This window comes from Protopterus annectens, chromosome 13.part0 (assembly GCF_019279795.1).
Source record: "Protopterus annectens isolate FY-2018-M chromosome 13.part0, PAN1.0, whole genome shotgun sequence".
Classification (NCBI taxonomy): Eukaryota; Metazoa; Chordata; order Ceratodontiformes; family Protopteridae; genus Protopterus; species Protopterus annectens.
The window spans coordinates 467950107-467974415 of record NC_056747.1 but is presented as its reverse complement, the minus strand read 5'-3'; the positions used below and the strand labels follow the sequence as shown (position 1 = coordinate 467974415).

General features: G+C 38.7%; 1 protein-coding gene across 1 annotated transcript in view; it reads left to right on the top strand.

Annotated features, from left to right (window-relative positions):
* Positions 1-5070: 5070 nt before the first annotated feature.
* Positions 5071-24309, top strand: part of LOC122787918 (unconventional myosin-Vb-like) — a gene marked incomplete at its 5' end in the record, with an annotated part of 1807467 nt that continues 1788228 nt past the window's right edge. The window contains one exon of the mRNA XM_044054844.1: positions 5071-5187. Coding sequence (XP_043910779.1) covers positions 5071-5187 — 117 coding nt within the window. The remainder of the gene's footprint in view (positions 5188-24309) is intronic.

Genomic DNA, 24309 nt, shown 5'->3' with positions numbered 1-24309 from the left:
TTATTAAAATAAAACAAAAGCTCTTCTCCTACATTGACTTCCATTTGTTTTGTTTTTTCACATTTTGTGGTCTGTGGTTAACTTTGACCATTGGTTAAAGTTTCTGTGGTCTGAAAAGCGTAAGTAATGCTTGTGCTTGGCAAGGCATTCAACTTTCTGAATCACCTCTGGTCTCCATGACCACTTCAAATTCTCACAGCTAGTACCACTGTAATGTGGTGCATAAACAAATAAGGGGAAACCAGATCTTGCCATTTATGCAGACTAGCAATGTTAGCATGGGATATAGCTTTACAGCACAGTCTCACTCTACATGCATCCTACATTCTGTCAGATCACAATTGTCTGGCAGGCAAGCAGAGGAGGACAAAGGCAGACTTTTACAAATGGACACTAGATCAGGGGATCTCCCAAGATTTGCTCCATCTGTGGGGAGATCCTCTAGTAGACCTTTTTGTCCCCTCTCTGAACAATCTGCTGACAAAAGTCTGCTTCAGGACTCCATGCAAGAAGGCCTGGAAGATGGATGCTTTCCCTTTCGTTTGGAATTGAATATTCTTGTATGGTTTTCCATCATATGGAAATGATAAATGTCTAGGAGATGATAAATATTTAGTTTTCTGTTTCTTTTTGACCAGAAAGTTGAGTTGGGGGAATAGGATTATTATTGGCAGCAATGGTTTACCCAGGGGTGGGCAGAACATTCTGAATAAGCAGGGACAAGTTCCCCCTGTTCCTTATCCCGAAACCAGTAAGAGTGGTTCTCTCTTGCCTAATGAGGGGACCCAACAACTGCAGAGATCATGGCTAACTCTGGACCACAGTTGGCTGTATGGACAACAGAGGGATCTGGAGAAAAATAAAGGAATTGTCTTTTGCCACAACAGAATCACCCATCTGTGGTTGTGGCAAATTAGTAGCCTGCTCTTTAGGCAAATGTTGTTCAGTTAACTTTATTTTTGTGGCTGGAAAAAGACGTGATTGTGGGACTGGTACTTTGTTCCATGGTGACTCCAAAAATAGTATTACTTTCACAGGGAAACTGAACCACAGCACAAGCCGATAACATTTTAAAAAGTATTTAGAAGCAATTTTTTTAGTTAACACACAGTAAAAATCACTTTAATACACTTTATCCGCCCCAAAAGGTAATTTAAATACAACTTCTCCACAGGAAAAAAAAATGTTTTAGAATGTGTAAAAGTTTTTAACAGTCCAGAAACAGTGTGCATCTGTTTATAAGTACAGGAGAGACATGACTGTCAGTGAAAATGCACATTTCTAGCTTAAATGTATATTTTTTCCTAAAGAGGAAAGTAAATATAAACAAAACAAATAATTGGAAGGTTTTTCTTCAAAGGGAACTTAACTGATCAGGAATGGAATGGCACAAAGCTGACCATCGATCCCCAAAGGCACATTCCCTTCAATGGCAGGAAAACTCCGAAGGCGTGGAGCCCCAACCTGTTTTTTAGTTCACTTTAGTTTGGATGCATGGAAGGTGCTCTGAAGCTTTGGATGCTGGCTGGTCATTATATCCAATGCAGAATAACCCATGTGGTTTAAGCTTCTGCAACAGTGATGAATAAAATGAACATATGAGAGATTTAACAACCTAAGTGGACCACACAGAGATAGCAAAGTAGTGTATGTACATGGAAAAGAAAAATAAATACTTAAATTATTATTTTTTTTCTTATCTGGCATTGTTGGCCTGCAACTTAAAGTAATTAGCTGTAGTATGTTTTATTTGGAGATGTTTATAATGTTCCCAGCTCAGAAACAATTTAATAAGGTATAAAACTGAAGTTAATTTGCCAGGCATTTTTTAAGTGTTGTAGTAATGCTCCTGATGGAGGCTTTTGTAGTGTGTTGCTTTTTGGCTTTCATAGCCAAAGTATGCATTCATAGAAGAACTGAGCTTTGACCCTATTTAATTATGTAGGATGGAGTTTTCTATCCTTGATTATCCGATTGTGCATTTACTAACATAGGTAGCTAAAAGTGGGAGAACAAATCATGCTTTTATTTACATGCTCATGAAAATGTACAAGATTTTCATTGTACTGGCTGCATTTCTATTATAGTAGAGCTGGACTTTGTAAGGGATTTTTTTTATCTCTAACAAAAATGAAATAAAACTACATTTTCGTTTTTATCTTCTGATGTATTTGATTCAATAGATACATGCCTGCCTGGCTTTTCTGATGTTACATAACATTTAAAATTCTTGCCCCTCCTGATTTTACATTCATATTCATTTGGCCTCCCTGAATTATTTTGTTACTGTGTTCCTTCATTCTGCAACCACTCTGATTATTTAGACTTAACCATGCTTCGTTTCTTTTTGGGCATTTTCCTTGTAACTACTTTCATATTGAACAATAAGGAACATATCTCTCAACTGTCAAGATTTTCACAATGTCCCAATTTTTGCCTCATTTTTGGTCTGTTCATCAAAATTTGTGGTTTTCTGGCAAATCATTGAGGATGAAATCAATAATGACAGACATTTGAGTTTAAGACTTCATATCCTTCAGAAAATTCATGCTAATGCAAAACCTGTGTAGCAGCTTTCTTAGAGTCCCTATTGTTTGGCCTTAGTCACTCGATTATTTTTGGCTTTGTCCAGATTTCTTTGCTAACGGATTGAGAGGTACACATAAGGAACTTTTACTCTTCCTTGTTCTGTTTGTTCACTGCAGGTTTTTTCCCCTTCCATTTCGTTAAGGTCATCTCATTATCTGTATGCAGATGCTGATAACTCATCCTTAGTTGTTGCTATTCTCACCATATTCTCTGCATTTAGCCTGTTGAAGGCCAACCCCTAGAGTTTCATACTGCAGTCTCCTTCTGGGGTACTTATCTACTGTATGCACACCACAGAATTATATGGCTGTATAGTGGCTGTCCACTACTGGATTCTGCATATCTGCCGCTTTCACCTTATCTGCTCCCAACCACATGACATGCAGAATGTTATATTCTGTAGTGAAATACTTAATCTTCTGAATGGCAAGCCATGATCCTCCCTGTAAGCAAAATAAAATTCTGTGGAATTCATGGACATTGTGCCTGCTGGAATTGACACCCACTCTTTGCATGTTGGCTCAATAAAACACATCCTTGACCTTCCGATAATACTCGTCCTTTCTACAGACACTATCTGCTTGACTTCAGATTAACAAAATAAAAGCACTGGTGTCCAGAGGGAGTAACAGTAGATATCCGCCTTTGTGCCAACCTAGCTTGTAATATAACAACTCTGTTTTGCTGTAAGTGTGTGTAAATGGCTAGGTTATGAGCTAAGGCAGCATGAGAACTGAGAACCAGATTTTTGCCTTAAAATGCTTAATTGAAGGTGTGGGGAGGTACTTTATAAGTTGTTAAAAAATGTATAAAATATTCTATTTGTGTCCCTGGAACATGGACCCCAGGACTGCAACTACATTTTCAAGGGTCTTCCTATGGCTCTGAATTTGTGCAGGAGCAGAAAGCCCTCTATATTAAGGTGTACACTTGTAAGCACTCGGGTACTTCTCACATCCATAATAGCACATAATGTGCCAGGAAAACCATGTGACAAAACAAGCCCAATACTTTATTGCCATCTCACATATTCAGCTGCCCAGTCTTTAATTTTTTAAACATCTCTATTAAACATGCCTTTTTAAAGGTACACATATAGTAATGGAAATGAAAAGAAGACCATGGCCTATCCATTGTTGCTTTCCTGCAGTATTCAGATGTTTTCAGCAATTTTCATTCACGCCAGTCTTACATAAATTGCTCAAGTCCTACCTTCCTTAAACCTCACTCCTCCTCCTGAACATAATTCTGCACATCTTCACACAAATTCAGTTCATCTGTAATTTGCTCCTTCTCTTTACTAAAGATCCCACCTATAGTTCTTGTATGTCCTTTACAGTATTTAGTACTTCAGTTACAGAATAGTCAGTAAGGTATAGCTGGAACTCAATTTTGAGAATAATTGTGATGGGAGCTAAAGCTAACGAATTCAGGTCAGACCGAAGTGGTGTGCATAAAGAAGTGATATTGCAGTAAAATAACACAAGAAGCAGAGCAGATTCAACTGTATACATCGAAAGCTGTTTTACTGCATGCAGAGAAGTCATTTTTTTCTTTTAATACAGTTGGCAGGAGACACAAATTAAAAGATAATTTTTAGACCTATCAAAACTGAAAAATAAATCTTTTGAGATTTTCATTTTAAAAGGCATCCAGTTGTTCTACATTTTTTTCCTGCCACCAAAATGAATTCTGTTATGTAAATTCCCAGGTTACAACTTGTATAGCTGTAAGTACGTCTGTGTTTTTTTCTTTTTGGTACAGTCTGCCTACAAATGCATGGATTAGGAGGTAGGCTTTTGCTACTGAAACTTACATGAGCAAACTATTGGATATCACTGGCTGTAGATTGGAAGGCAAGTTGGCTGAAAAGTATTTCATTAGATGAATATCTTCTGTATATTCATTAGTTGACAATGAGATGAGGCCAAAATCTACAATAAGTGTTGTGTTGAGGGAGAAGTAGCAGTGCTGCTTGCATCATGCAAGCTATGCTTTGCTACTGTGTGTGTTGTTTTAATGTACATGCAAGAGTGTGGACAGGCATGATCTTGTATATATTGTATATAGCTTTATCTGTGCACCACTCAAAAATAATATGGCTTTCAGATCCAAAAAGATATATCTGTCTAAATGAATTATTCTAGCATAGATCTTTACTCATCTTGCTTAGAAATACATAATTTGTAAACAAATTTGTTTTGTTTGTTGGGTAACAGCTGAAATGATGCCCATTTTCTGCAATGACTGGAGAAATTAAGCATGATACTGCATCAGTGACAGTTTTTTGAGACATGAGTATGTACTTCTAAATGTGAACTGGGAATAGGCAACAGTATGAGAGACGAAGTAGAGAATAAAAATTCTGGCTATGCTTCAGGGTGCATGGTCTTGTTTATACATGGGTGGTAACTATGGGAATTATTGAGCTTGCTATTTTCTGCGCATTCACTGTTTCACTAATTTTTGCTTTATTTTTTTCTTAAGGGTACACGAGTATGGATTCCAGATTCTGAAGAGGTATGGAAGTCTGCAGAGCTGATGAAAAGTTACAAAGAAGGTGATAAATGTCTGTCTCTTCGACTGGAAGATGGCACAGTAAGCTGCCTTTAATATCTCTTTCATGGCTATTTTATTTTTTTTCTGGAGGAAACCTCAGAATATGTACCAACTCAAGACTGGCTTTTGCCTTCTTTTTACTCTAGGGACCTTCTAGTGTAGGGGCAATTTCATTTTACCTTATTTCCACTCTAGGAATCATCTAGTTTTGGTGGAATTTTGTGTGTGCGTTTGTGCGTGCGTGTGTGTGCGTGTGTTTTACAAATTGGGGACAGATTTGGCTCCCTGGGCATATTGCTTGGATCCAGTCGCTCCTCTTGTACATTACTCAGTTTTTTACATGACACTTTTCACTTTTTTCACCTGTGAGACTAATTTCATAGAGCACTGGCGTCTTTACTTTTATCATAATATTTTATTGGACACCTGCTGCTTAGTCATTCTTTATGGTCCTGCTGGTGTATGGTGAGAAAATCCAACACTGAGTGATGCTATGTTTGATACATTCCCTTTTTTTCATCTGTAACTGGTGTACAACTGGAGATCTGTTTGTGAGCCTCTGGTTTGAGTGCAACTGCTGACATATTAGCTTTGTGTTTTTGCATTTTTTCATTGGGGGAGATTTTAGTCTCCTAGCTTGTCTTCCTTCAGCATTTTCCTGCTGCTGTTTATGTGGTCTACTGATAAATCTAGAGCTAGAAAAGTTAAGTAAGCTGATTAATTTGGTTCTGGATTTTAACTTCACCTTCAATGGAAAGCATAAGCAAAAGACTTGAGTAGCTATGGGGGTGGCGATGGCTCCCAGCATAGCCCTGGGCAAGAGGGAGGAGGAGTTTGTGTTCAACAGAAATTTCATTCAGCACATCTCATGTTATCTTTGTTTCATCAACCAATATTTTTACTGCATGGAAAGTGATGCTTTACAGCTAGAAGAGTTTATCAGGTACCTCAATCTAACTACTACCTTCCTGCATTTCACCTCCTCCCACAGCTCCATCTCAACCACATTCTTGGACATCTTAATTTCCAAAGACATTAACAGCAACAGAATTTCCACTGATCTTTACTGAAAAATGACAAAAGTGAACCTCTTACTCCACTGTAAAAGCCTGCATCCCACCAAGACAAAATATAATGTGGTTAAGTCTTAGGGATACAGATTAGCTAGAACCACAAAGATGGAACCTTTTCTGAGAAACCTTTTATGTTTTGGAAAATTATTTCTTTGTAAGGGGGTACAAGAACCAAACATTAAGAAACATTTTTGAACCATTCATTGAACTTCAGAATACCAATGTACCCACACTAAACTGACCCATTGGAAGAATTTAAGATTTTTTTTTGACATATCAAAAGACTGCGGCATACTGACATATACTATGGATTTTCTTTTAATCAAGAATATTATCAAGGAGAACTGGGCCATAATAACAGAAAGCCCTTATTTTATAGAAATTTTGGGTGAAGTCCAACTTTTTGTATATAGGAAGGCTACAAATATTAGGTGCTTTGTAGAAGGAAAACCTAAACCACAGGAAAGGAACATGAAAAAATGTGAAACTGTTCATTTTGCATCTACAGTCAAGCTGGAGACTCTCTAGTGCCCATATTTAAAGAAATTTAGTAAGACTAATCCAGGCAGAGACTGCAAATCTACGCAAGTTGCAGTGGATGTGATGCATTTTATGTGGGAAAGACTATTAATAAACTGAAATTAAAGATTTCTTGTCATCTATCTGAGATCCGAACTAAATGTAGAAACAATGCCCTGGTCAGGCACCTTCAACTACACAGAAGACACTGGGTTTAAATTTCAAATACTTGATCACATAGACCACTATGAACTTGGAGACATCCCAAATACTTCAGAAAAATTAGAACTTGTGTGGCAACTAAGGCTGAACTCCATTAGAGCCTGTACTAAATTATTGCTCACTGAAAAGTGTACTAGAGCTAAGAAAGTTGCCCCATTGTTTACAAGACTGAAGGTGTGAACATTTATTTATTCATTTGCAATTATTAATTTTAACTGTAAACATTGTAAATGTAATTTTAAAATTTAATATGTTAGGGTCTTACTGATTTTTTTTGTTTTAGCAGATAAATTTGTATATAAATATGTTTAACTATTTTTTTAAATATTTAAATGTTTATTCTAATTTCATCTTCAGTTTTTACTATTAAAATCGGGGTACATTCATAAGACACTTTCTCACATTTTTTATAACTAGGATATTTGATTACCATAGAACCACATTTGAACAGCATGTGCATATTCTATATGTCATGACATTTTATTAATTTTTGTTTAACTTTAGTGCAAACAGGAGCAGCTTTAATAGCTACACTCATTAGCGAGGGGTTGAATGCTTACTTATTTTAGCTGGCTCTGATAGATTAACTTCTAAATATTTTAAACGGTAGACTGTTAATTTTTTTCTTTTGGTTTAATAAACCGCAGAGTGAGTCTGTATAGCACATACATGATTTTGTGGCAGTTTAGCCTTTTTAGGTTGTAACCTTTTAATGCACATTGTTTGAGCTTAACTAGACACACATTGAGTATTGGGGGAAAATATACTACATGTTTATATTGGCTCCAATATTATAACGTTCATAAATTTTAAATGGGGTCCTGTTTACACATTTTTTCTAGGGTTTGCAGAGCTGAGCAACTGTTTTTCTGCTAGGTTTTCATGTATATTTTGTTGATTTCGGAGTGTATTTTATTTTAAAATTCTTTAGTAGATTTATCATTTGAGATGATTAGATATATGCGCATATGGTTCCCCTTTAGAATCTCGAATTGCTGAAAGTTCAATTCATAAGCTCGAGCCCAGAATCTCGAGTTTTCAGCAACTCGAAATTCTAAAGCGGACGTAAAAGAAATGCAAACATTCTTTGCAATGTTTTTGCAGGGGGGTAAGCCCCCCTGCACACCTCACACCCCCTAGTTAAATATACCAGCTTCGAGATCGCTCTACAACGGGGATGAGGGAAATCTCCCATTGTGCACTGTATACAGAAGGGCACAACGGGAGAATTTCCATTCCTCCACTATAGTGCGGTCACGGAGCTGGTATATTTCAGCAGGGAGACTCTGCCCCCTGCATACCTGTCAGTAAACTTCTTTTTTTTTTTTATCTTTTTGTCGTCTCCCCTTCACAAGTTCGAGTTACTCAAACTCGAGATTCTGGGCTTGAGCTTATGAATTTCGAGCCTTCAGCAATTTGAGCTTGTGAAGGCGAACTGCACGTATACATTTTCAAGAGTTTTGCAGGTTTTTTTTTATTTTTTTATTTTTTTTAGAATTTGTTTTTTGTACTACATTTTCTTAAATAATGTGTATTGTTTTTAGCCCAGCAAAATGAAGTATTCTGTATTGTTTAACTTCTAATTTTTAGTTGCTTTTCCCACTTGACACACAAACCCGAAAAAGTTCTAATAAACGACAGCGATCTATGTTAAAATGTTTTTGAATGTTGGTAGAAAAGATTTCTAAGGAATTTTGAAGACTTGTGTTAACTTTTTTTTATTTTATAACTACTATGAAATGGTTTCAGGAAGTTTTAGCAATTATTGAGGGGCTTTTAGTCCATCTGTACAGGATAGATGTTTGACACCCTGGATTTTACTGGTCAGGAACATCTATGGTCTCTTTGCCAATTCCATAGGGAAGGTTTGGAATTCCCTCCCTAACAACCTAAGACTTTCCACCTCCCTTTGTCAATTCAAAAATAATCTTAAGCTATATTTTAAGTCTCATTGGCTTTGCCCATGTATTAACCCTGATTAACTCTCCTTGACCCATATTATACCCACTCATCTGTACCTACTAGATCCTACTCTTCCTTTTCAAAGTCTCAAATAATTATCAGCCAACGTCCTTTAGATCCTACCTCCTCTGGTTTTTATAGAAATCAAGCTCCTCTCTGCTTTACTGCATACTATAACTGTAAGGATCCTGTAACAACTTATAGAAATATTATTGCATTTTGAATTGTATCTAATTCACTCTGCTGAAAAATGTATCTAAAATATTGTCCCTGTAACTGTATATTTTCTGTATGTATCTGTATGTAATTAATGTTTATTTTTTACTCTGTGGAGCTTTTCTCCCCGGGCCACCGCTGAAAATGGACATGCATCCAGTCGGACTTTCCCGGTCAACAAATGTAAAATAAATAAATAAAATAAAATTTTAGTTTAACTTTTTGTTTAGTTTAATATCTTGGAATCAGAGTTTGATGTAGGGCAACACTGTCAAATATCTGACTGGTTTATGGGGAAAGGGGGTATTTAGCAAGTAAACATGCTAATTGTCTTTTACAACACAGCTACCCTAGTAAACCACTTCCATGCATTTAAACAGGTATATAGGATCATAGGAGATTACTAGGCTGTCAACCTGGAGTCATTTTAAGCCTAGCCATTTCAATCCAATGTAATACCATAGAGGTACTAATCAATACCAAAGACTGCATTTAGTGATGACTGCCCATGTCCAGGAGAGTTGTGGGCTCTATCCCCAGTAATAATTTACGGTGCCCCATCCACTCATTCAGGTTCCTCCTGAACAGTGTCCTAGAGGTCCTCTGTATGACATGAATTGGTATCCTGTTCCAAAGACGTGGCATTTGCTGGGAGATAAATCTCTCTCTCCAACATGTCCTATTTAAGTCACAGGCCGTATTTAAGTCCCTGGAATGGGAAGCCCTAGACCCATTTGATTTACGGATATGCAGTAAGTTCATTAGGTTTGGGTCTTGGGTTGCTCTGTAGGCCAGACATAAGTTCATAGGATGATACTAGACTATTGGCCTGGAGACCCTTATAAGCCTAGCCAAGAATTTTGTCCATATTCTGACAAAGTCAGCATCTGTTTTCCCTGTCCAGCAGGGACACAGGTAGGATCCCAGGGGTATATTTTCTGTTTCCCATCCAGTCCAGGTTCCTCTTAAAGAGGGCTGGTGAGGTACTCTGCTTGACGTGGAGAGGAAGTCTTTTCCACAGATGGGTGAGTCATCAGGACACAAATCTATCCCACTAACCAGTTCTATTAATGTCACAGACCAGGTTGAGACCTTGTGTGCGGGTTGTGAGAGTTCAATTTGACTTACGGATATTGCAGCAGCAACTCCTAGGCTGAGTCTGAGATGACCTTGTATGCCAGACACAGGTTACCTCTGAGGGGCTTTTAGTCCATCTGTACAGGATAGATGTTTGACACCCTGGATTTTACTGGTCAGGAACATCTATGGTCTCTCCAACTGCTGCATGTGCTTGGCAAGGTACATGCCGAAGGGGGCATTGCACTGTATAATGGGTCTGATAAGGGAGGAGTACAAGGATGTTATGACCTCCTTGTTCCTGGATGAAATACCCTTACTTATGAGGTGGATCATGTAGAAAGCCTTCAGTACAACGGAGGCAACATGGTGGTCAAAAGTCAGGTTGCTATCAACCTGGATGCCCAAGTCCCTCACGACTGATTGCATGCTTAGTACATTGTTGTTAATGTGATAATTAGTTGGGACACCATTTTCCACAAAGGGGATAATGATGCTGTTCTTGGCAATCCATTTGAGGCCATGCTATAGGCACCAGTCTGTTTGGTTAAGGCCCTCTTTGAGGATGTTCCCATCACTAGGGGAATATATGACCATGCCCAGATTGCAGTCATCTGCAAACTTGGTCAGCCACAGACCACTGGTTTTGGCTTGCACCTCAGAAAAGTATATTCTAAACAGTAGAGGCCCCAAGACCGATCCTTGGGGGTACGCTGCTTATTTGGGGTCTACTACTAGAGATGGCTTCCTCTATTTTGACTGAGTGGGTTCTATCATTGAGCCAATTAACTACCCATCTGGTAACATATGGGGGTTCATGCCTAGCTGGGAGAGTTTATTATGCCCAAGTGGGGAATAGTGTCAAAGGCTTTGGCTAGGTCAAGGGTAGGCAGTGTGCATGGTCTTGCCCTCCTCCATGGCTTTGGTAACTGTTTTGAAGAAGGTGACCAAGCTTAACAGGCATGATCTCCCTTTGACAAAAAACAAACTGTGTGGGATCAAGCGTTTGGAGGTTGCCAATGTCTTTGTTTATAAGGTCCATGATGATGCATTCCATGGTATTGCAGATCAGGCTAGTTAGGCTGATTGGCCTATAATTGCCTGGGTCACTGGATGCTCCACATTTGAGCAGAGGGATGATGGTGGTTGTCCTCCATTCTGTTGGGATGAAGCCAATGCGCACAGGCTTTGGTTAAATAGGGTACCTAGTGGTGCTGAAAGCTCTTGCCTAAGTTCATGTAGGATGCAGACAGGGATGTTGGGTCCCATGGAGGCTGTATTTTTTTTTACTTTTGAGAGGGCATTAATAACCTGCTCCCTGGTGATGAGGGGAGGGGGGCAGGTGCTGCGGATGTCCTGGTTTACTGATGGGGGGGACGGGGGGGGGTGAAGTTTTCACTGAACTTGTCTGCAAGCGGGTTGGCTATATCTGTGTCATTTGTGTGTGTGGAATTCTTGACCACCAATTCAGAGCGGATTTGGGAGCTACCTTTGAGATTGCGGACGTATACAAAGAAGGCCTTGTGATTGTCCTTGGTGGATGTGGCCAATTTGTACTCCAAGTTAGCCTTAGAGGTTTTCACCACTGACCTTATTTTTTGTTCAGACACAGGAGAGATTGCTTCCAACTTGGCACCTGCTCCTTCTAGGTCCCGAATAATATTTTTTTTCCTTTTATTATAGAGTATGTTTATTGCTGCTGTCCAGTAGACAGGTTTACTCTTCCTTGAGGAAGATGATTTGGTCCTGTCAGGTGTTGCGGAGTCCATGCAGTTATATAGGTGCTCATATAGTTTTTTGGTGTAGGCTTGGACATTAGTGCTTGATTCAACTGAATTGATGGTGGCTGTGAAGCTGCTCATACCTGCTCTCAGGAGGTTGTAGTCAGCTTTGGAAAAGTTTTTTTGTTCGACCTTGGCAAGTGGGGGGGGGGGGGTGGGTGACAGGGGAGATGGTGACTTTGAAAGTGATTGCTTTATGATCAGATTCTACCAAGGAGGATGACACTGTGGGGGTGCTACGGTGGCTACTCATGTTGGTTAGTACCAGGTCCAGGATATTTTTCTCCTAAGAAGTTTATACAGTACGGAGTATAGTGACAGGTATTTTAGTTGGTCCATGTAAGGCACATGCTGGAGCCCCTTGCTGATCTTTGTTAGAAACCTCTGAAGTCTCTCTAATTGCTGTAGGTGCTTAGTACTGTACATACTGAATGGAGCATTATACTCAATTATGGGCCAGATAAATTCCATGTATAGGGGGGTTATAACTTCTTTTACTCTTGAAGTGATGCCTTTACTAGTTATGGGCTACATGGAAAGCTTTCCTTAAGATGGTAGACAAGTGGTGGTTGAAGTTAAGGTTGTGGTCAACCTGTGATACCAGGTCTCTTACCACTTCATGGGTACTTAGGGTATTATTGATTTGATAGTGTGAAGGGACATTGTGCCAAAGGGAATGATTATGCGTTTCTTTGGATTCAGTTTGAAACCATGACTAATACACCAGTCGTTGGTCTGTGTGAGACTACCTTGGAGTATACTGACATCATTTGGGGATTCAGTGATTTCACCTAGTTTACAGTTGTCTGCAAACTTGGTCAGCCACAACCCTTCAGTTTTGACCTGAACTTCCGAGAAGTATACACCAAACAGTAGGGGGCCCAGCACTGACCCCTGTGGCACCCCACTGGAAACAGGTGTGCTGGTTGATGTATGTCCGGTTTGTGAAGGGGTTTGCATTCAGTTTGCCAAATGTATCGGTAATGCCTGAATGTGGGGTTATGTCAAAAGCCTTTGCTAAGTCGAGGTATGCTGTGTTCACAGATTTGCCCTCATCAATGGCCTTGGTCACACTTTCATAGAAATCCACCAGATTTAACAGGCAGGATCTGCCCTCACTAAGTCGAATTGGGTAGGATGCAGAGTTTGGAGGACAACTTTGTCTTAAGGTCCATAATGACAAGTTCCATGGCCATACAGATTAGGCTGGTCAGGCTTATGGGTCTGTAATTCCTCAGGTCTGTTGCTAGGCCACCTTTGTGGAGGGGGATAACTGCAGCTGTTCTCCATTCTGCAGGAACAAAGCCTGTGGTTAGGCTATGATTGAAAAGGGTACTTAGTAGTAGTGATGCTAGTTCATGTTTTAGCCCATTTAGAAGACCACCTGGGCTGTCATCTGGTCCCATAGAGGCATTGTTCTTTGTCTTGGAAAGGACTTTGAGGACCTGATATCTAGATATGTCAGGTGAGGGGGGGAGTTTGAGGGAGGGTTTATTGCAAGTTAGGAGGGGATAAGGGAATGAACTTTTCACCAAACCTATCTGCCAGTAGGTTTGCTATCTCTGTGGGGTCAGTGTGTGTGATACTGTTGGCCACCAGTTCTGCACATGCTTGGGTCTTAACCTTTAGGTTACGTACATAGCTGTAAAAGGCCTTATGGTTATCCTTGGCAGTACTTGCTAGTTTTCTCTTAATGGAGGTCTTGGAGGATTTGACAAGTTGTCTTATTTGCATGTTAAGGCTGAGGAGGGTGCTTTTCCATTGTTGGGTCATTGTCTTTGTTTTCTTGATCAGCAACTTTTTGCATTGATTGTAGAGTTTGTTGATGTTGGAACTTCACCATGGCAGCTTGATCTTACTTGGGGCTCTGGCTTTGATTCTGTCTGGTACAGCCAAGTTTCTACACTTATGCAAGTGATTGTACAGGGCTCTAGTGTAAGCTTTAGCAGAGTTGCCACTTTCAGTTTGGGGTGGGGCTTGGAATGCATTTATACCTTCACCTAGGAAGGTATAGTTTGCCTTGGGGAAATTTTTTAGTCTGATTTCACCCTTTGTAAGTTCTGGTGTTCGTGTCAGTTTAAAGGTGACTGATTTTTGGCAGCAGTGCACCTGTTTGACATGTTGGTGTGAACCAGATCTAGAAGGTTTGTCCCTCTTGTTAGGGTATGGACAACTTACTCCATGGCATTTGAATTCACCAAGTCAAGGAACTTCTGTGCTAGCGGGTTTGGGCCAGAGAAGACTTCCCAGTTGATGGAGGGATAATTGAAATCTCTCAAAACCATTGTGTTTGGTAAAATTTGGATTGTCTCCATTTTGGTCAAGTAGGCTTCATGGGCATCATGACCCATGGATGGGGATGTATAACTGGCTATGACTTGAATGAGGGGGGGGTCTTACCCATTGTAACCTGGACCTGGAGTAACTCCATGGAGTTGTCTAGTCTAAATAGACATGAGTTTATCTCTAATATAGATTGAAACACCACCTCCTTTGGTTTTCACACATTCATTTTTTAGTCTAAAGGTGTGGAAGGCAATGTAACCTTGCAGGGCTGGGGTACTGTCTGAGGCCTTCAACCAGGTTTCTGACTCCACAGACATCTACATCTTAGAAGTGCTTCCAGGGAGTGCAGTTTTTGGTTTAAGCTCCTAGTATTTAGCAGCATGACCCTTATTTTTGTTCTGATAGTCTAATTTCATGTCATTAATGTTGTTTTTGAGACCTTGCTTAAAAAAGGCACTCAGGGGGAGGCAAGAGCCTTTGCCAACAGCTGAAATCTTGGAGTGCCAAGTGCAAACTATCTCTGGCAAAGCAGCAAGGTTTGTTAACCATGGCTTCCCAGGCAGAAAGGAACTGGATCCCCTTGGAATGACACCAAAAACTAAGCCAATTATTGAAATCAATCATTTTTTTATTTATTATTTTTTATTTAATGTGGCATCATTCTAGTTGAAGATAGTATATTGCTCAAGGCTAGGGACATAATCTGCCTGGGACACGTACTCTGTTCAACCATGTCTCTCTCCATATAGAGAGGTATGTCTCAGGTCATTCACAGCAACATGAACTGACAGAGTAATAATAGTACTTGTTGCTGAGAGACCTGAATGCATACGCAATTTGGTGAATCCTGGAAAGGGACAGGCAGCTGAATATGACTTGCTCCTTGTCCAGCCTAGTGAGTGGGACATCTGTGTGTCTCACTATTGAGTCTTCAGTGACAAGAAAACTCTGTTTTTGAGTGTTACACCTTATGTGCTTGAGTGAGATACTGATGTTGCTATGCATCATGGGTGCTGTGGAGATTGTTAGCTGTAGCAGACTTGTGTTTTGGAGGTCTCTGGTGTTCAGTAAGTTTTTTCAGAGAACATCTGTGTATGTGGATTTATGTGTTTGCATACTATGTGTATGAGTAGTGGTACTACGTGAATATGTAGTGGTGGGTGAATTGACCACCTTTTCAGTGTTACTGTTTTGAGTGAGAGAGAGAGAGCATGGTTTCTAGATTCTTGGTGTAAGTACATCTCTCGCACTCTGTATTAGACTGTGTTATTAGTAGACAGTTGTCTGTGTACAGGAGGCAATCACTACACTGCCTCAAGAGACGTTTGGCAGGAGAAACGAGGGTAGTCCAACTGTCCATAATGCTAGGTTGAAGTCTTTTGTCACTAGGGGTGGCTTTTCAGAAATGATCACGGAGGAGCTTGGCTAATGGATATTTCTGCCTGGGTTTTAAGGGAAAATTTGTTGAATTTAACTGTTCTACTGTGGTGCACAATTGTGTGGTGCTGCACAATGTGCAAACTAGCAGAAACCTGCTCAGTTGCAGGGCCTAAAGACCAGAAGATAAAACTTGAAAAAAGAAACCCTAACAAAATTCAAAAGGACGAAGAGAAGATGGTTATTCCAAGCCTTAGACCGGCCTCCCTTAACCAGTCAGGTGCCAATCAAACACAATTCTCTCACAAAAGGGCAAATAGGCCTTTTCCAATCCGAGACCGCCTGGAAAATGTGGTCAGAACAAACCACTACAAACAGTTCCAGGCACAAAGGCCTGGGTTTGGACTATGCTACAGTTACTAGCTACCCTAGTTTTAGCAGGAAACACTACAGAATATTTAACACAGCAGGAAAATGGCAGAGAGACACTGAAACAATGTTTAAAATAGCAGAAAATCAGCCAGGAGGCTCTGAAGAATGATTTAAACAGTTAACAAATCAATTAAGTACAGCTTAATAGGAAAACTGGAGCAGACAAACAGTGAAAAAATACCAGTAAATGGAAACCACAAAAAGGTTTGCTAAACAGTGAAAATAGCAATAAAATGTTATTTTACAGCACTATGTAGCAGCCAATTGCAGTATAACAGTGTAGGTTAGTACACAGTAAATAAATGCAGTATTAAAGGTATGTGGCAGGAAATAAAACAGCAGTAATTAGTATAAGAAAAAAAAAAACTTATTTTTTTGGAAGCTCAGAAGTCTCTAGTCTGGTATCTCAGCTTAGAGTTGAAGCTGGTAGCCCACTCAGTTCAGCTCAGTACAAACATGTAAATGGAATGGTGAATTTTTTACACTTTTTAATCTTTTTTTTTCAACAACTATTTAGATTGCTAGTTTGCATATTTTAATAAAGAAGATTTGACTTGAACTAATTTGTACTTCCTTACTGTCATTAGTTGATTTATACTTTTGGAAAGTTTTAAAGAAAGTATTTCTAGCACCTGTTAGGTTGGATATTCACAGTGTGGTTTTTATTAGGAACCTGAACTCTAGGGAATCTTAGATCTTCCACAAAGAGAAGTTTCCTCATTATTTGTTTTTGGACCAAGTATGTTTATGTACTGTTTTTTGAGACTTCAAGGAACATCATGGAGACTGTTTTTACTGATAAATCTTGGAGCCTGTTTTGTGGTGCTTCTCACAGCCACTTGAATGTTTGTAAGACAAGGAATTAGCAGCTTCAGGAGTTTTATACTTTTGTGTAGTCTGTCAGGGATGTGTGAAGTATACTGAGTAAAGTTCTCTAGGTGTACTGATATGACACTTTCTCTGTACTTTGCGTGGTATGATGACATTCACAGTTGTCCTGGATCAGAAGATTTGGGATGCTGTCTGTTAAATTTATGACCCTAGTTCATAGTCATGCACGTTGAGAGACTTCACAGCAGACTTTGAATTAAATTTCAAAATATTTTATCCCACTAATGTTTACTATCTAAAAATATTTTAACATTTATGGCTGAGATTTGTGGTTCATTAATCCTTTGTCACTTTCCTGTTTTTGTTTTAATTACTGGTAAGCTAGTACTGCTAATTTCTGAAATGTTGTTTTATTCCTGAAGACTTCCATGTTTGATTACCTCCTGCTCCTGTGTTGCAGTAACTGGTACAAGTTATTTGTATGCTTTTGTGCAATTTTAATTTGTCAGAAAACTTTTTAATATCTTGTCTTCTGGAGGCTGGATATCTCGGGAGGAAAAGAATGAACAGTGCCAAATGCTGCTGGCCTGATTGTGTGCGTGTGGGGGGATATGAATCCCTATTAAAGTTTTGCTAGTGACATTCTGGGTGAAACTTCTCAATTACAGAGAGAATCCATGTCTTGGAGCGATATCCAGGAAGCCAGTAGGTAGAACCTGTGCTGCTCTGATCCAGTTTATGAAGCTGTACAATAATATGAGGTGTTGCTGTAAAAAATTTGGTTATTATAGTTAGTCAAAGTAAACTTTGTCATTTAGAACTACACACTTGTAGCCTAAACAAAATTTTGTGGATCAGCTCAATTCTTGAGATTACAAAGGAAAGTAAAACAACACATAGAAGTAGAGGAATAAACATAACTAAAATATAATGCTACCTCAATGCATGCAAGTATTATGCATTTCTTGTGTAAGGCAGACCTCACATCCATAATGGAGTCCTGGCTTGAGAAATCCTGTGATGTCTAATTTATGTGAGGCAGGTTTCTGGTACGATTTTTATGAAAGTCTTAAATTTGGCAGTGACCCATTTTACACCCTGGAGAATTCATTTGTATTAACATGGCCTTGCAACAGAGGCAAACTTTTGATTTCTTATTTGCTACTAATCTGGGAATATGAAATAATTCAGAGATAAATTCACAGACCCCTTTCTTTTTATTGTTGATGTTCAGTAACTGTTTAGTGGTAGTAGAGTTCAGTATGCAGGCCAAAGTATGAGACTTCGTTTTGTGTGAAGAATCATTCACTGTTTTGGAGGGATCCGAGTTGTTCCTGGTGGTTTTCAACCACTGTAATTGTTTCAAAGTAGTGCTCAACTTGATTTCCCAGTTTGGTGTGACTCATTGCCTTGCTGGTGAAGCCAGACGTTTGATCCGACCATTACATAGTTTTGCATGATGCTCCTCACTTTTAGATCCCATGGGTATTGAGTTAGCCTCATGAAGAGATTTGAATTGCATTGATCTAAATGAGTTTACTAATGCAGTATTTTGTGGCAGTGGTGTTTTGGCTGCTTTGCTGTGGTTTTAGGTTGAATGTTCATATCCGCAGAATTTGTTTTGTAAACCCTCTAGCTTTTATAATACTCATGTTATTGAGTTACCTTATTTTTAATCTTGATGCCCTAGAAACTTTGTTCTGAATTGTTGCATGGTGTTTATGGACTTGGTCTCCAATTTATGAAATTGGATTTAACAATATTTGACATCTTGGATGCCACATTTTTTACTCTACTGTGTTAGTGGATTTGTTCGGCACTCCATGTTGATGTTTAAAGCTTGTTGGTTTTTATTGAGAATGCCACTGGAAGGAATTTTAATGGGAATAATTCTTATGTACCCAGCTGGCTGTAATTGCTGGTATAGTGTCTTTTTATTTATTTATCCCCCCCCCCCAAAGTATAATTCTAGATAGCAACTGATATAATATTTGTAATGCTGTTATATGACTGGATTTTAATAACTTTTTAATCTGGCTAATGATAGGCTCCATTTCTTCTAACCATAGACCAGGAATTTTTAGATTTATTTTTTACTTGGCACTATATTCAAGTCTTGGGGTTTGTCTTCAGATGCTTTTTCTCCATCAACATTGACCAGCTTTTCACTGAATTAAAAATGTACTGAAGCTTCTGGAAAATGTGATTTTTAGAAGCTTACTGTGCAGTTGAGTTCCAGGTTTTTTCCCTCAAACATTGATAGTTCTTAAATGTGGCTTTTAATTTATATTTTACAGTTAGATCTGATAACAGCCAGGACAAGTCAAGATTTTATCAGTTTTCAATTTATAGGTTCATAGGTTGGTACTAGGCTATTGGTCCTAGGGCCTATACAAGCCTAGCCATAACAATTCCCTGGATATTTCTTCCCACAATATTTACTTCCCTGGACCCCTGTCTAGCAGGGTGACTGATGTGATCCCCGGGCAAATTTCCTATCTCCCATCCAATCGTCAAGGTTCCTTTTGAAGATGGCCAAGGAGGTGCTCTGTTTGACATGTATGGGCAGTCTATTCCAGAGTATGGAGAGTCTCTGGGTCAGGAACCTATCCCTCCAGCATGTTTTGTTCATTGTGATGACAAGGTTTTATACCCCTTTAGCGTGTGGCTCTGAGGGATTAGGATTTCTTTAAGTGGAGCATGTCCAACAGCTCAAGGTTTGACATGGCCTTGTATGTTAAACAGAGATTGCCTCTTGAGTAGATGATATGCCACAGAGTATAGCTGGAGTTTTTTTTTTTAGACTGTCAGCACAGGACATCTGCTTTAGGCCTGTGATTCTTTTAGTGAGGTGTTTCTGTGGCCTTTCCAGCTGTTGCAGATGTCTTGTGAGGTACATACCAAACAGGGCGTTGTACTCTGAGTCTAATGAGGGATGAGTACAGTGGGACAATGACCTCCTTTTTTCTGGATGAAAAGCCCTTAGTGATGAGGTGTGCCACACAGAAGGATTTCCCGACTCTTGTGGTGATGTGGTTATCGAAGGTGAGACCACTGTCTACCTGTGTCCCTAAGTCTCTCATCACACTTTAGGTGTTTAGTGTACTGCCACCTATGTGGTAATTCATGGGTACATGTTTTTTCCCAAAGGGGATAACTATACATTTCTTGGCATTAAGCCTGAGCCCATGGCTCTGGCACCAAGCATCTGTTTCTGTAAGGCATTTTTGTAGAATATCCACATCATTGGGGAGTCAGTAATGGCTCCCAGTTTCTAATTATTATTTAGTTTATAATTTTTACTTAATGCCTATCCTGTAGTGTTTTATCTAGTCTAATATTCATCTTGTAATTGTCATCAGAATTTAAATTTTTATCAGAATTTGAAGTATAGTATACTTTAATAATCTGTACTGTTGTATTACTTTCGTTTCCCCAATTTTTTCTTTTATCTTCAGTAATTTCATATCTCCATGATTAAGTATCTTTTTAAACTTATTTCATTTGTAATTTTGATCCTTCATTTTATGATCTGTGTCAGCTAAGAAGTTTTCCCATTAGAGTTTTGTTCATTTAGTTTCATCTTTAATGATCAAAATTTTTATAGCATTTACAATTACTCAGAATGGTAGGTATCACTTGCCAAACTGAATAGGTGAAGAGGATAGAACACAGAAAATGTCTCCCTTCAACTTCCAAAGGCCTTAGACTAATGGATTTTGTGATGGCTTAAGTTCATAGGCAAGTTCTCAAATTACTTCAATACATCTGTTTAATGATTTTAGTAATGTAGTCTTAACATAGCTTTGTGATTGGTACATAGGTTAAAAGTCTGATATGTATATTAATTGTTCTATCCTTAGACTGCCTATTCAACGTTTTATTTGTTACTTTGTTGAATTAATATTTGTTTAATCAGACATTTTAAGATCATTTTATTTCTTACGGGGTACTGATTTTTCTTTCTCTCTCCTAGATTTTGCTTGCTTTTATAATGGCTACTTTTTCATTTGTGTGTCCACTATTTACATAACGTGTCATGTTCACTTTTTCACTCCAGAACAATCATGGTATATGATGGGGACCTCTCTTTTATCCTTTGTCCATTTATTTTGCCTTGTGTATCTCTAATAAATTTACATTAACTTCTAGGCATTGTGTGTTGTCATCAGGCAGGGGTTAAAGAGGCTTGCATTTCACTTGGCGAGTAACTGGTGGCTGTCTCAGATAATTTCATTGAGTATTTTTTCATGTTTACTTCTGCTCCTTATTTACCTTTCTTAGCCTTTTTGATCCTCAAGAGTCAAGATTTAGACGTAACACTGAGGCATCCATAACTAGGTATTTCTAACATTTTGGAAGCCAGACATTACTTTTCATTCTGGGCCTCCTTGAGCTCTTGGCTGCATTTGAATGGAAAACTGCTCAAGAAGCTGCATACCTAGAGTAGGCTTTTGCATTATCCTTGATTGGTTCACTTCTTACCTATTGTGGCGTTTTCTGGTGTGTGTGTGTGTGTGTGTGTGTGTGTGTGACAGAGAGAGAGTGTGTGTCATTGGTATATATACTAATGACTTTTATTCCTGTCCTTGTCTCATCTCAGTGCTATATTTGACTTTACCCCATTTTAAAGACTGTTTAAATTAAATCCTACATTGAATGTCACAGTCTGCTGAAGTTACATTGTATAAAGACTGAGGTTATGCTAGTACATGCTGTAATAACACCCTAACAGGTCTCATCCTCCTCCATAATGTTCTGTGCAGGTGTTCATTGTAGTTTTTGTTGAGGAGATGTCTTGAATTTATTCTTTAACATGCTGTCCTGGCATTCTTGGGCCAGGTGTCATCTGTTTTGAAGTCATTTTCATCAAAGGAATAGCTCCTCAATTGAATGTCTCGCCCTTGGCATATTCCCTACCATTATTCATACAGTTGTGTTCCATCATCTTGGCCTCAGGTGTTGAATACTGTAATGATTATCAGATCCTGATCTTGAACACCTGCAATGGATCCAAAACTCTGTAGCCTTAATAGCAAATCATCTCTCAACTAATTATCCTGGCTTTGTTTGATTTACACTGATTATGCATGGTGGAAGGTCCACTTTCAAGATGGATCCAGCCCTTCATGATCAGAGTCCTGTTTGTCTTATGGAGCTGCTGGTCCTTTTAAGATAGGATTGGTATTCTCAGAGTTTGCCTGGAAACATGTTAAGCAGGTTTTTTGCCAGCCTAGCTTACACTGTCTGGATCTTGCTATATTGGATTCAAATGCGAGAGTCCAGGACCTTTTTTATGTGGGTCCAGATGTCAGCTATTCTGGAAGGTATATACTAACCAAAGTAAGTGTGTGCATGTAAAGTTAAAACGGGTGATTTTGTTGTTGTTCCATCAGTGTATTTTAAAACTGTTTCAGTGCTGCTCTGTGCTATATTTATTTGGTTTTATCATTATTTATTGTACACTGTGTGTTTGGGGGAAACCTATTTCAATAAACATTTCTTCTGTGCTTGGCCAGCTTTTTATTTTATTTACATTTGTTTACTGGGTTTGTCTGACTGGGTTTATTCAAAAACACTTTTTCAGAAGAGACCTGATGAGAAAAGCTCCAGCATATTGCAAACGTTTAACAGACATTTGGTAATGTACATGAACAGACATTAAGTAATGTGCATTAGATATTCTATGTACATTTGCTAATTAGATTGCGTTCATGTGAAATAAAGGCAACTATTACAGTGCGAAGGACACCTGTACACATTACTAGATGTTAATTGTTGCACATCTCAAGAGGTGTATTAGTGGGTTTGTTGAATAGATAATACATTGTGTGATATTGCTTAGAAATTCAAAGACATGGAGGTAAGGGAAGAAACTAGGTAGGTCAGGAAATGTTAATGTTATAGTTAAGAGGTGGTGTCAAAATTGGATTCACAGATGACTAAATTTATGGCTATCATAAAGTTTATATTAGAAGTTTAGTGGTAGGTGGTGAGAAGTGTCAAACCTATTTATATGGCTGGGAGATGCTAGTAAAACTATTCAGCTGTTGATAAAGATTGGTCATGTGGCATATGATTCTGAATGAAGACAAATGGTTTGGTATACAAGTTGAAGATAACAGCGGCATTTATGCTGGAGATGAACAGGAACCGATCTATTGACTGCATCATCTTTGGGGAGAGTGTTTAGTGACTCCCAGGTAAGGAGATGTAGTATATTAACTTATCATGAAGTCGCTTTTTTTTTTTTACCAGGCTGTAATGTTTTTTGGGGATGTTTTGGTACCTTATGGTGTAGATCATTTAGGCTGTCTGATAGTTCCATGGGTTGATATTTGATATGGACATGATGTTCGAATCTAGTTGATTACCTGGCCTTATCATATCTAGTTGTTGGTGTTAAGTTTCGTTAACTTGTACATATATATATATATATATATATATATATATATATATATATATATAATTACTGGTTGGGTTTTCAGATTGTTTTGCCAATCTGCATTAACATCACACAGTGTTATGGTTTCGTGAGGGATTTTTGAGTAGGCCCTGCAGATATCTTCCCTTGTTTTAGTATTGTTACCTCAGGGATGTGTATGCACCTATGAATGCAACTATCTTGAGTGTTTAGTTTTAGCATGGTTAATAGGATTTGCCAATTTTGAGAAAGTTGGCCGGATGTGGGAGGAAAAGGGCAATATCTAGTGTTTTGTAGAAAATATTGACACCACCATCTTTTTGCCTCTGTCTAATCTGGTAATGTTATAGGTTGGTGGGGCAGTTTTTTTTTTTTTTTTTTCTTTTGACTGAACCAGGTTTTTGTGGCAGTTAAGATGTGTGCAGTATGTAGTCCTATCCATTCAAGGCATTTGTTATAAATACTTCATAAATTTTATGATGTATATGAAGTCCAGGTTGAGACTGTCTTTGAGGTGTTTGCAATAACAGAGCTGCTGAGGATATGTTGTCTGGTGCCTGCATATGCTGGGTTTGGGTCTAGGTTTGGATGGATCAACCTGGTTAAGTGCGTGTTTGCATTATTGTACTTTAATAGTACGATATAAGAGTTCTGATGGATGTGATTGAGAGATGAAGTTCAGAAATGTTTTGCTTGAGGAGACAATATGAGCAGTGTTGGAATTGTGAAGATAATGGGTGTTCAGATGTTGTGGAAGCAGGAGAAGAGGTACTATAATGAACTGTAGGAGACATGTTTCTGAAGTGTAAGAAGTAGATAAATTGTAGGATAGAGGATGTAGTTAGGAAGTGTGGAGGGTTTTTTGGGAAAAGTGGAATTTGAAATCTAGAGTAATAGATTGTGTTTAGTCTGTAGTCAGTCATATAGGTGATTTTGAGATGTGTGTGTGTTTTGAGTATAG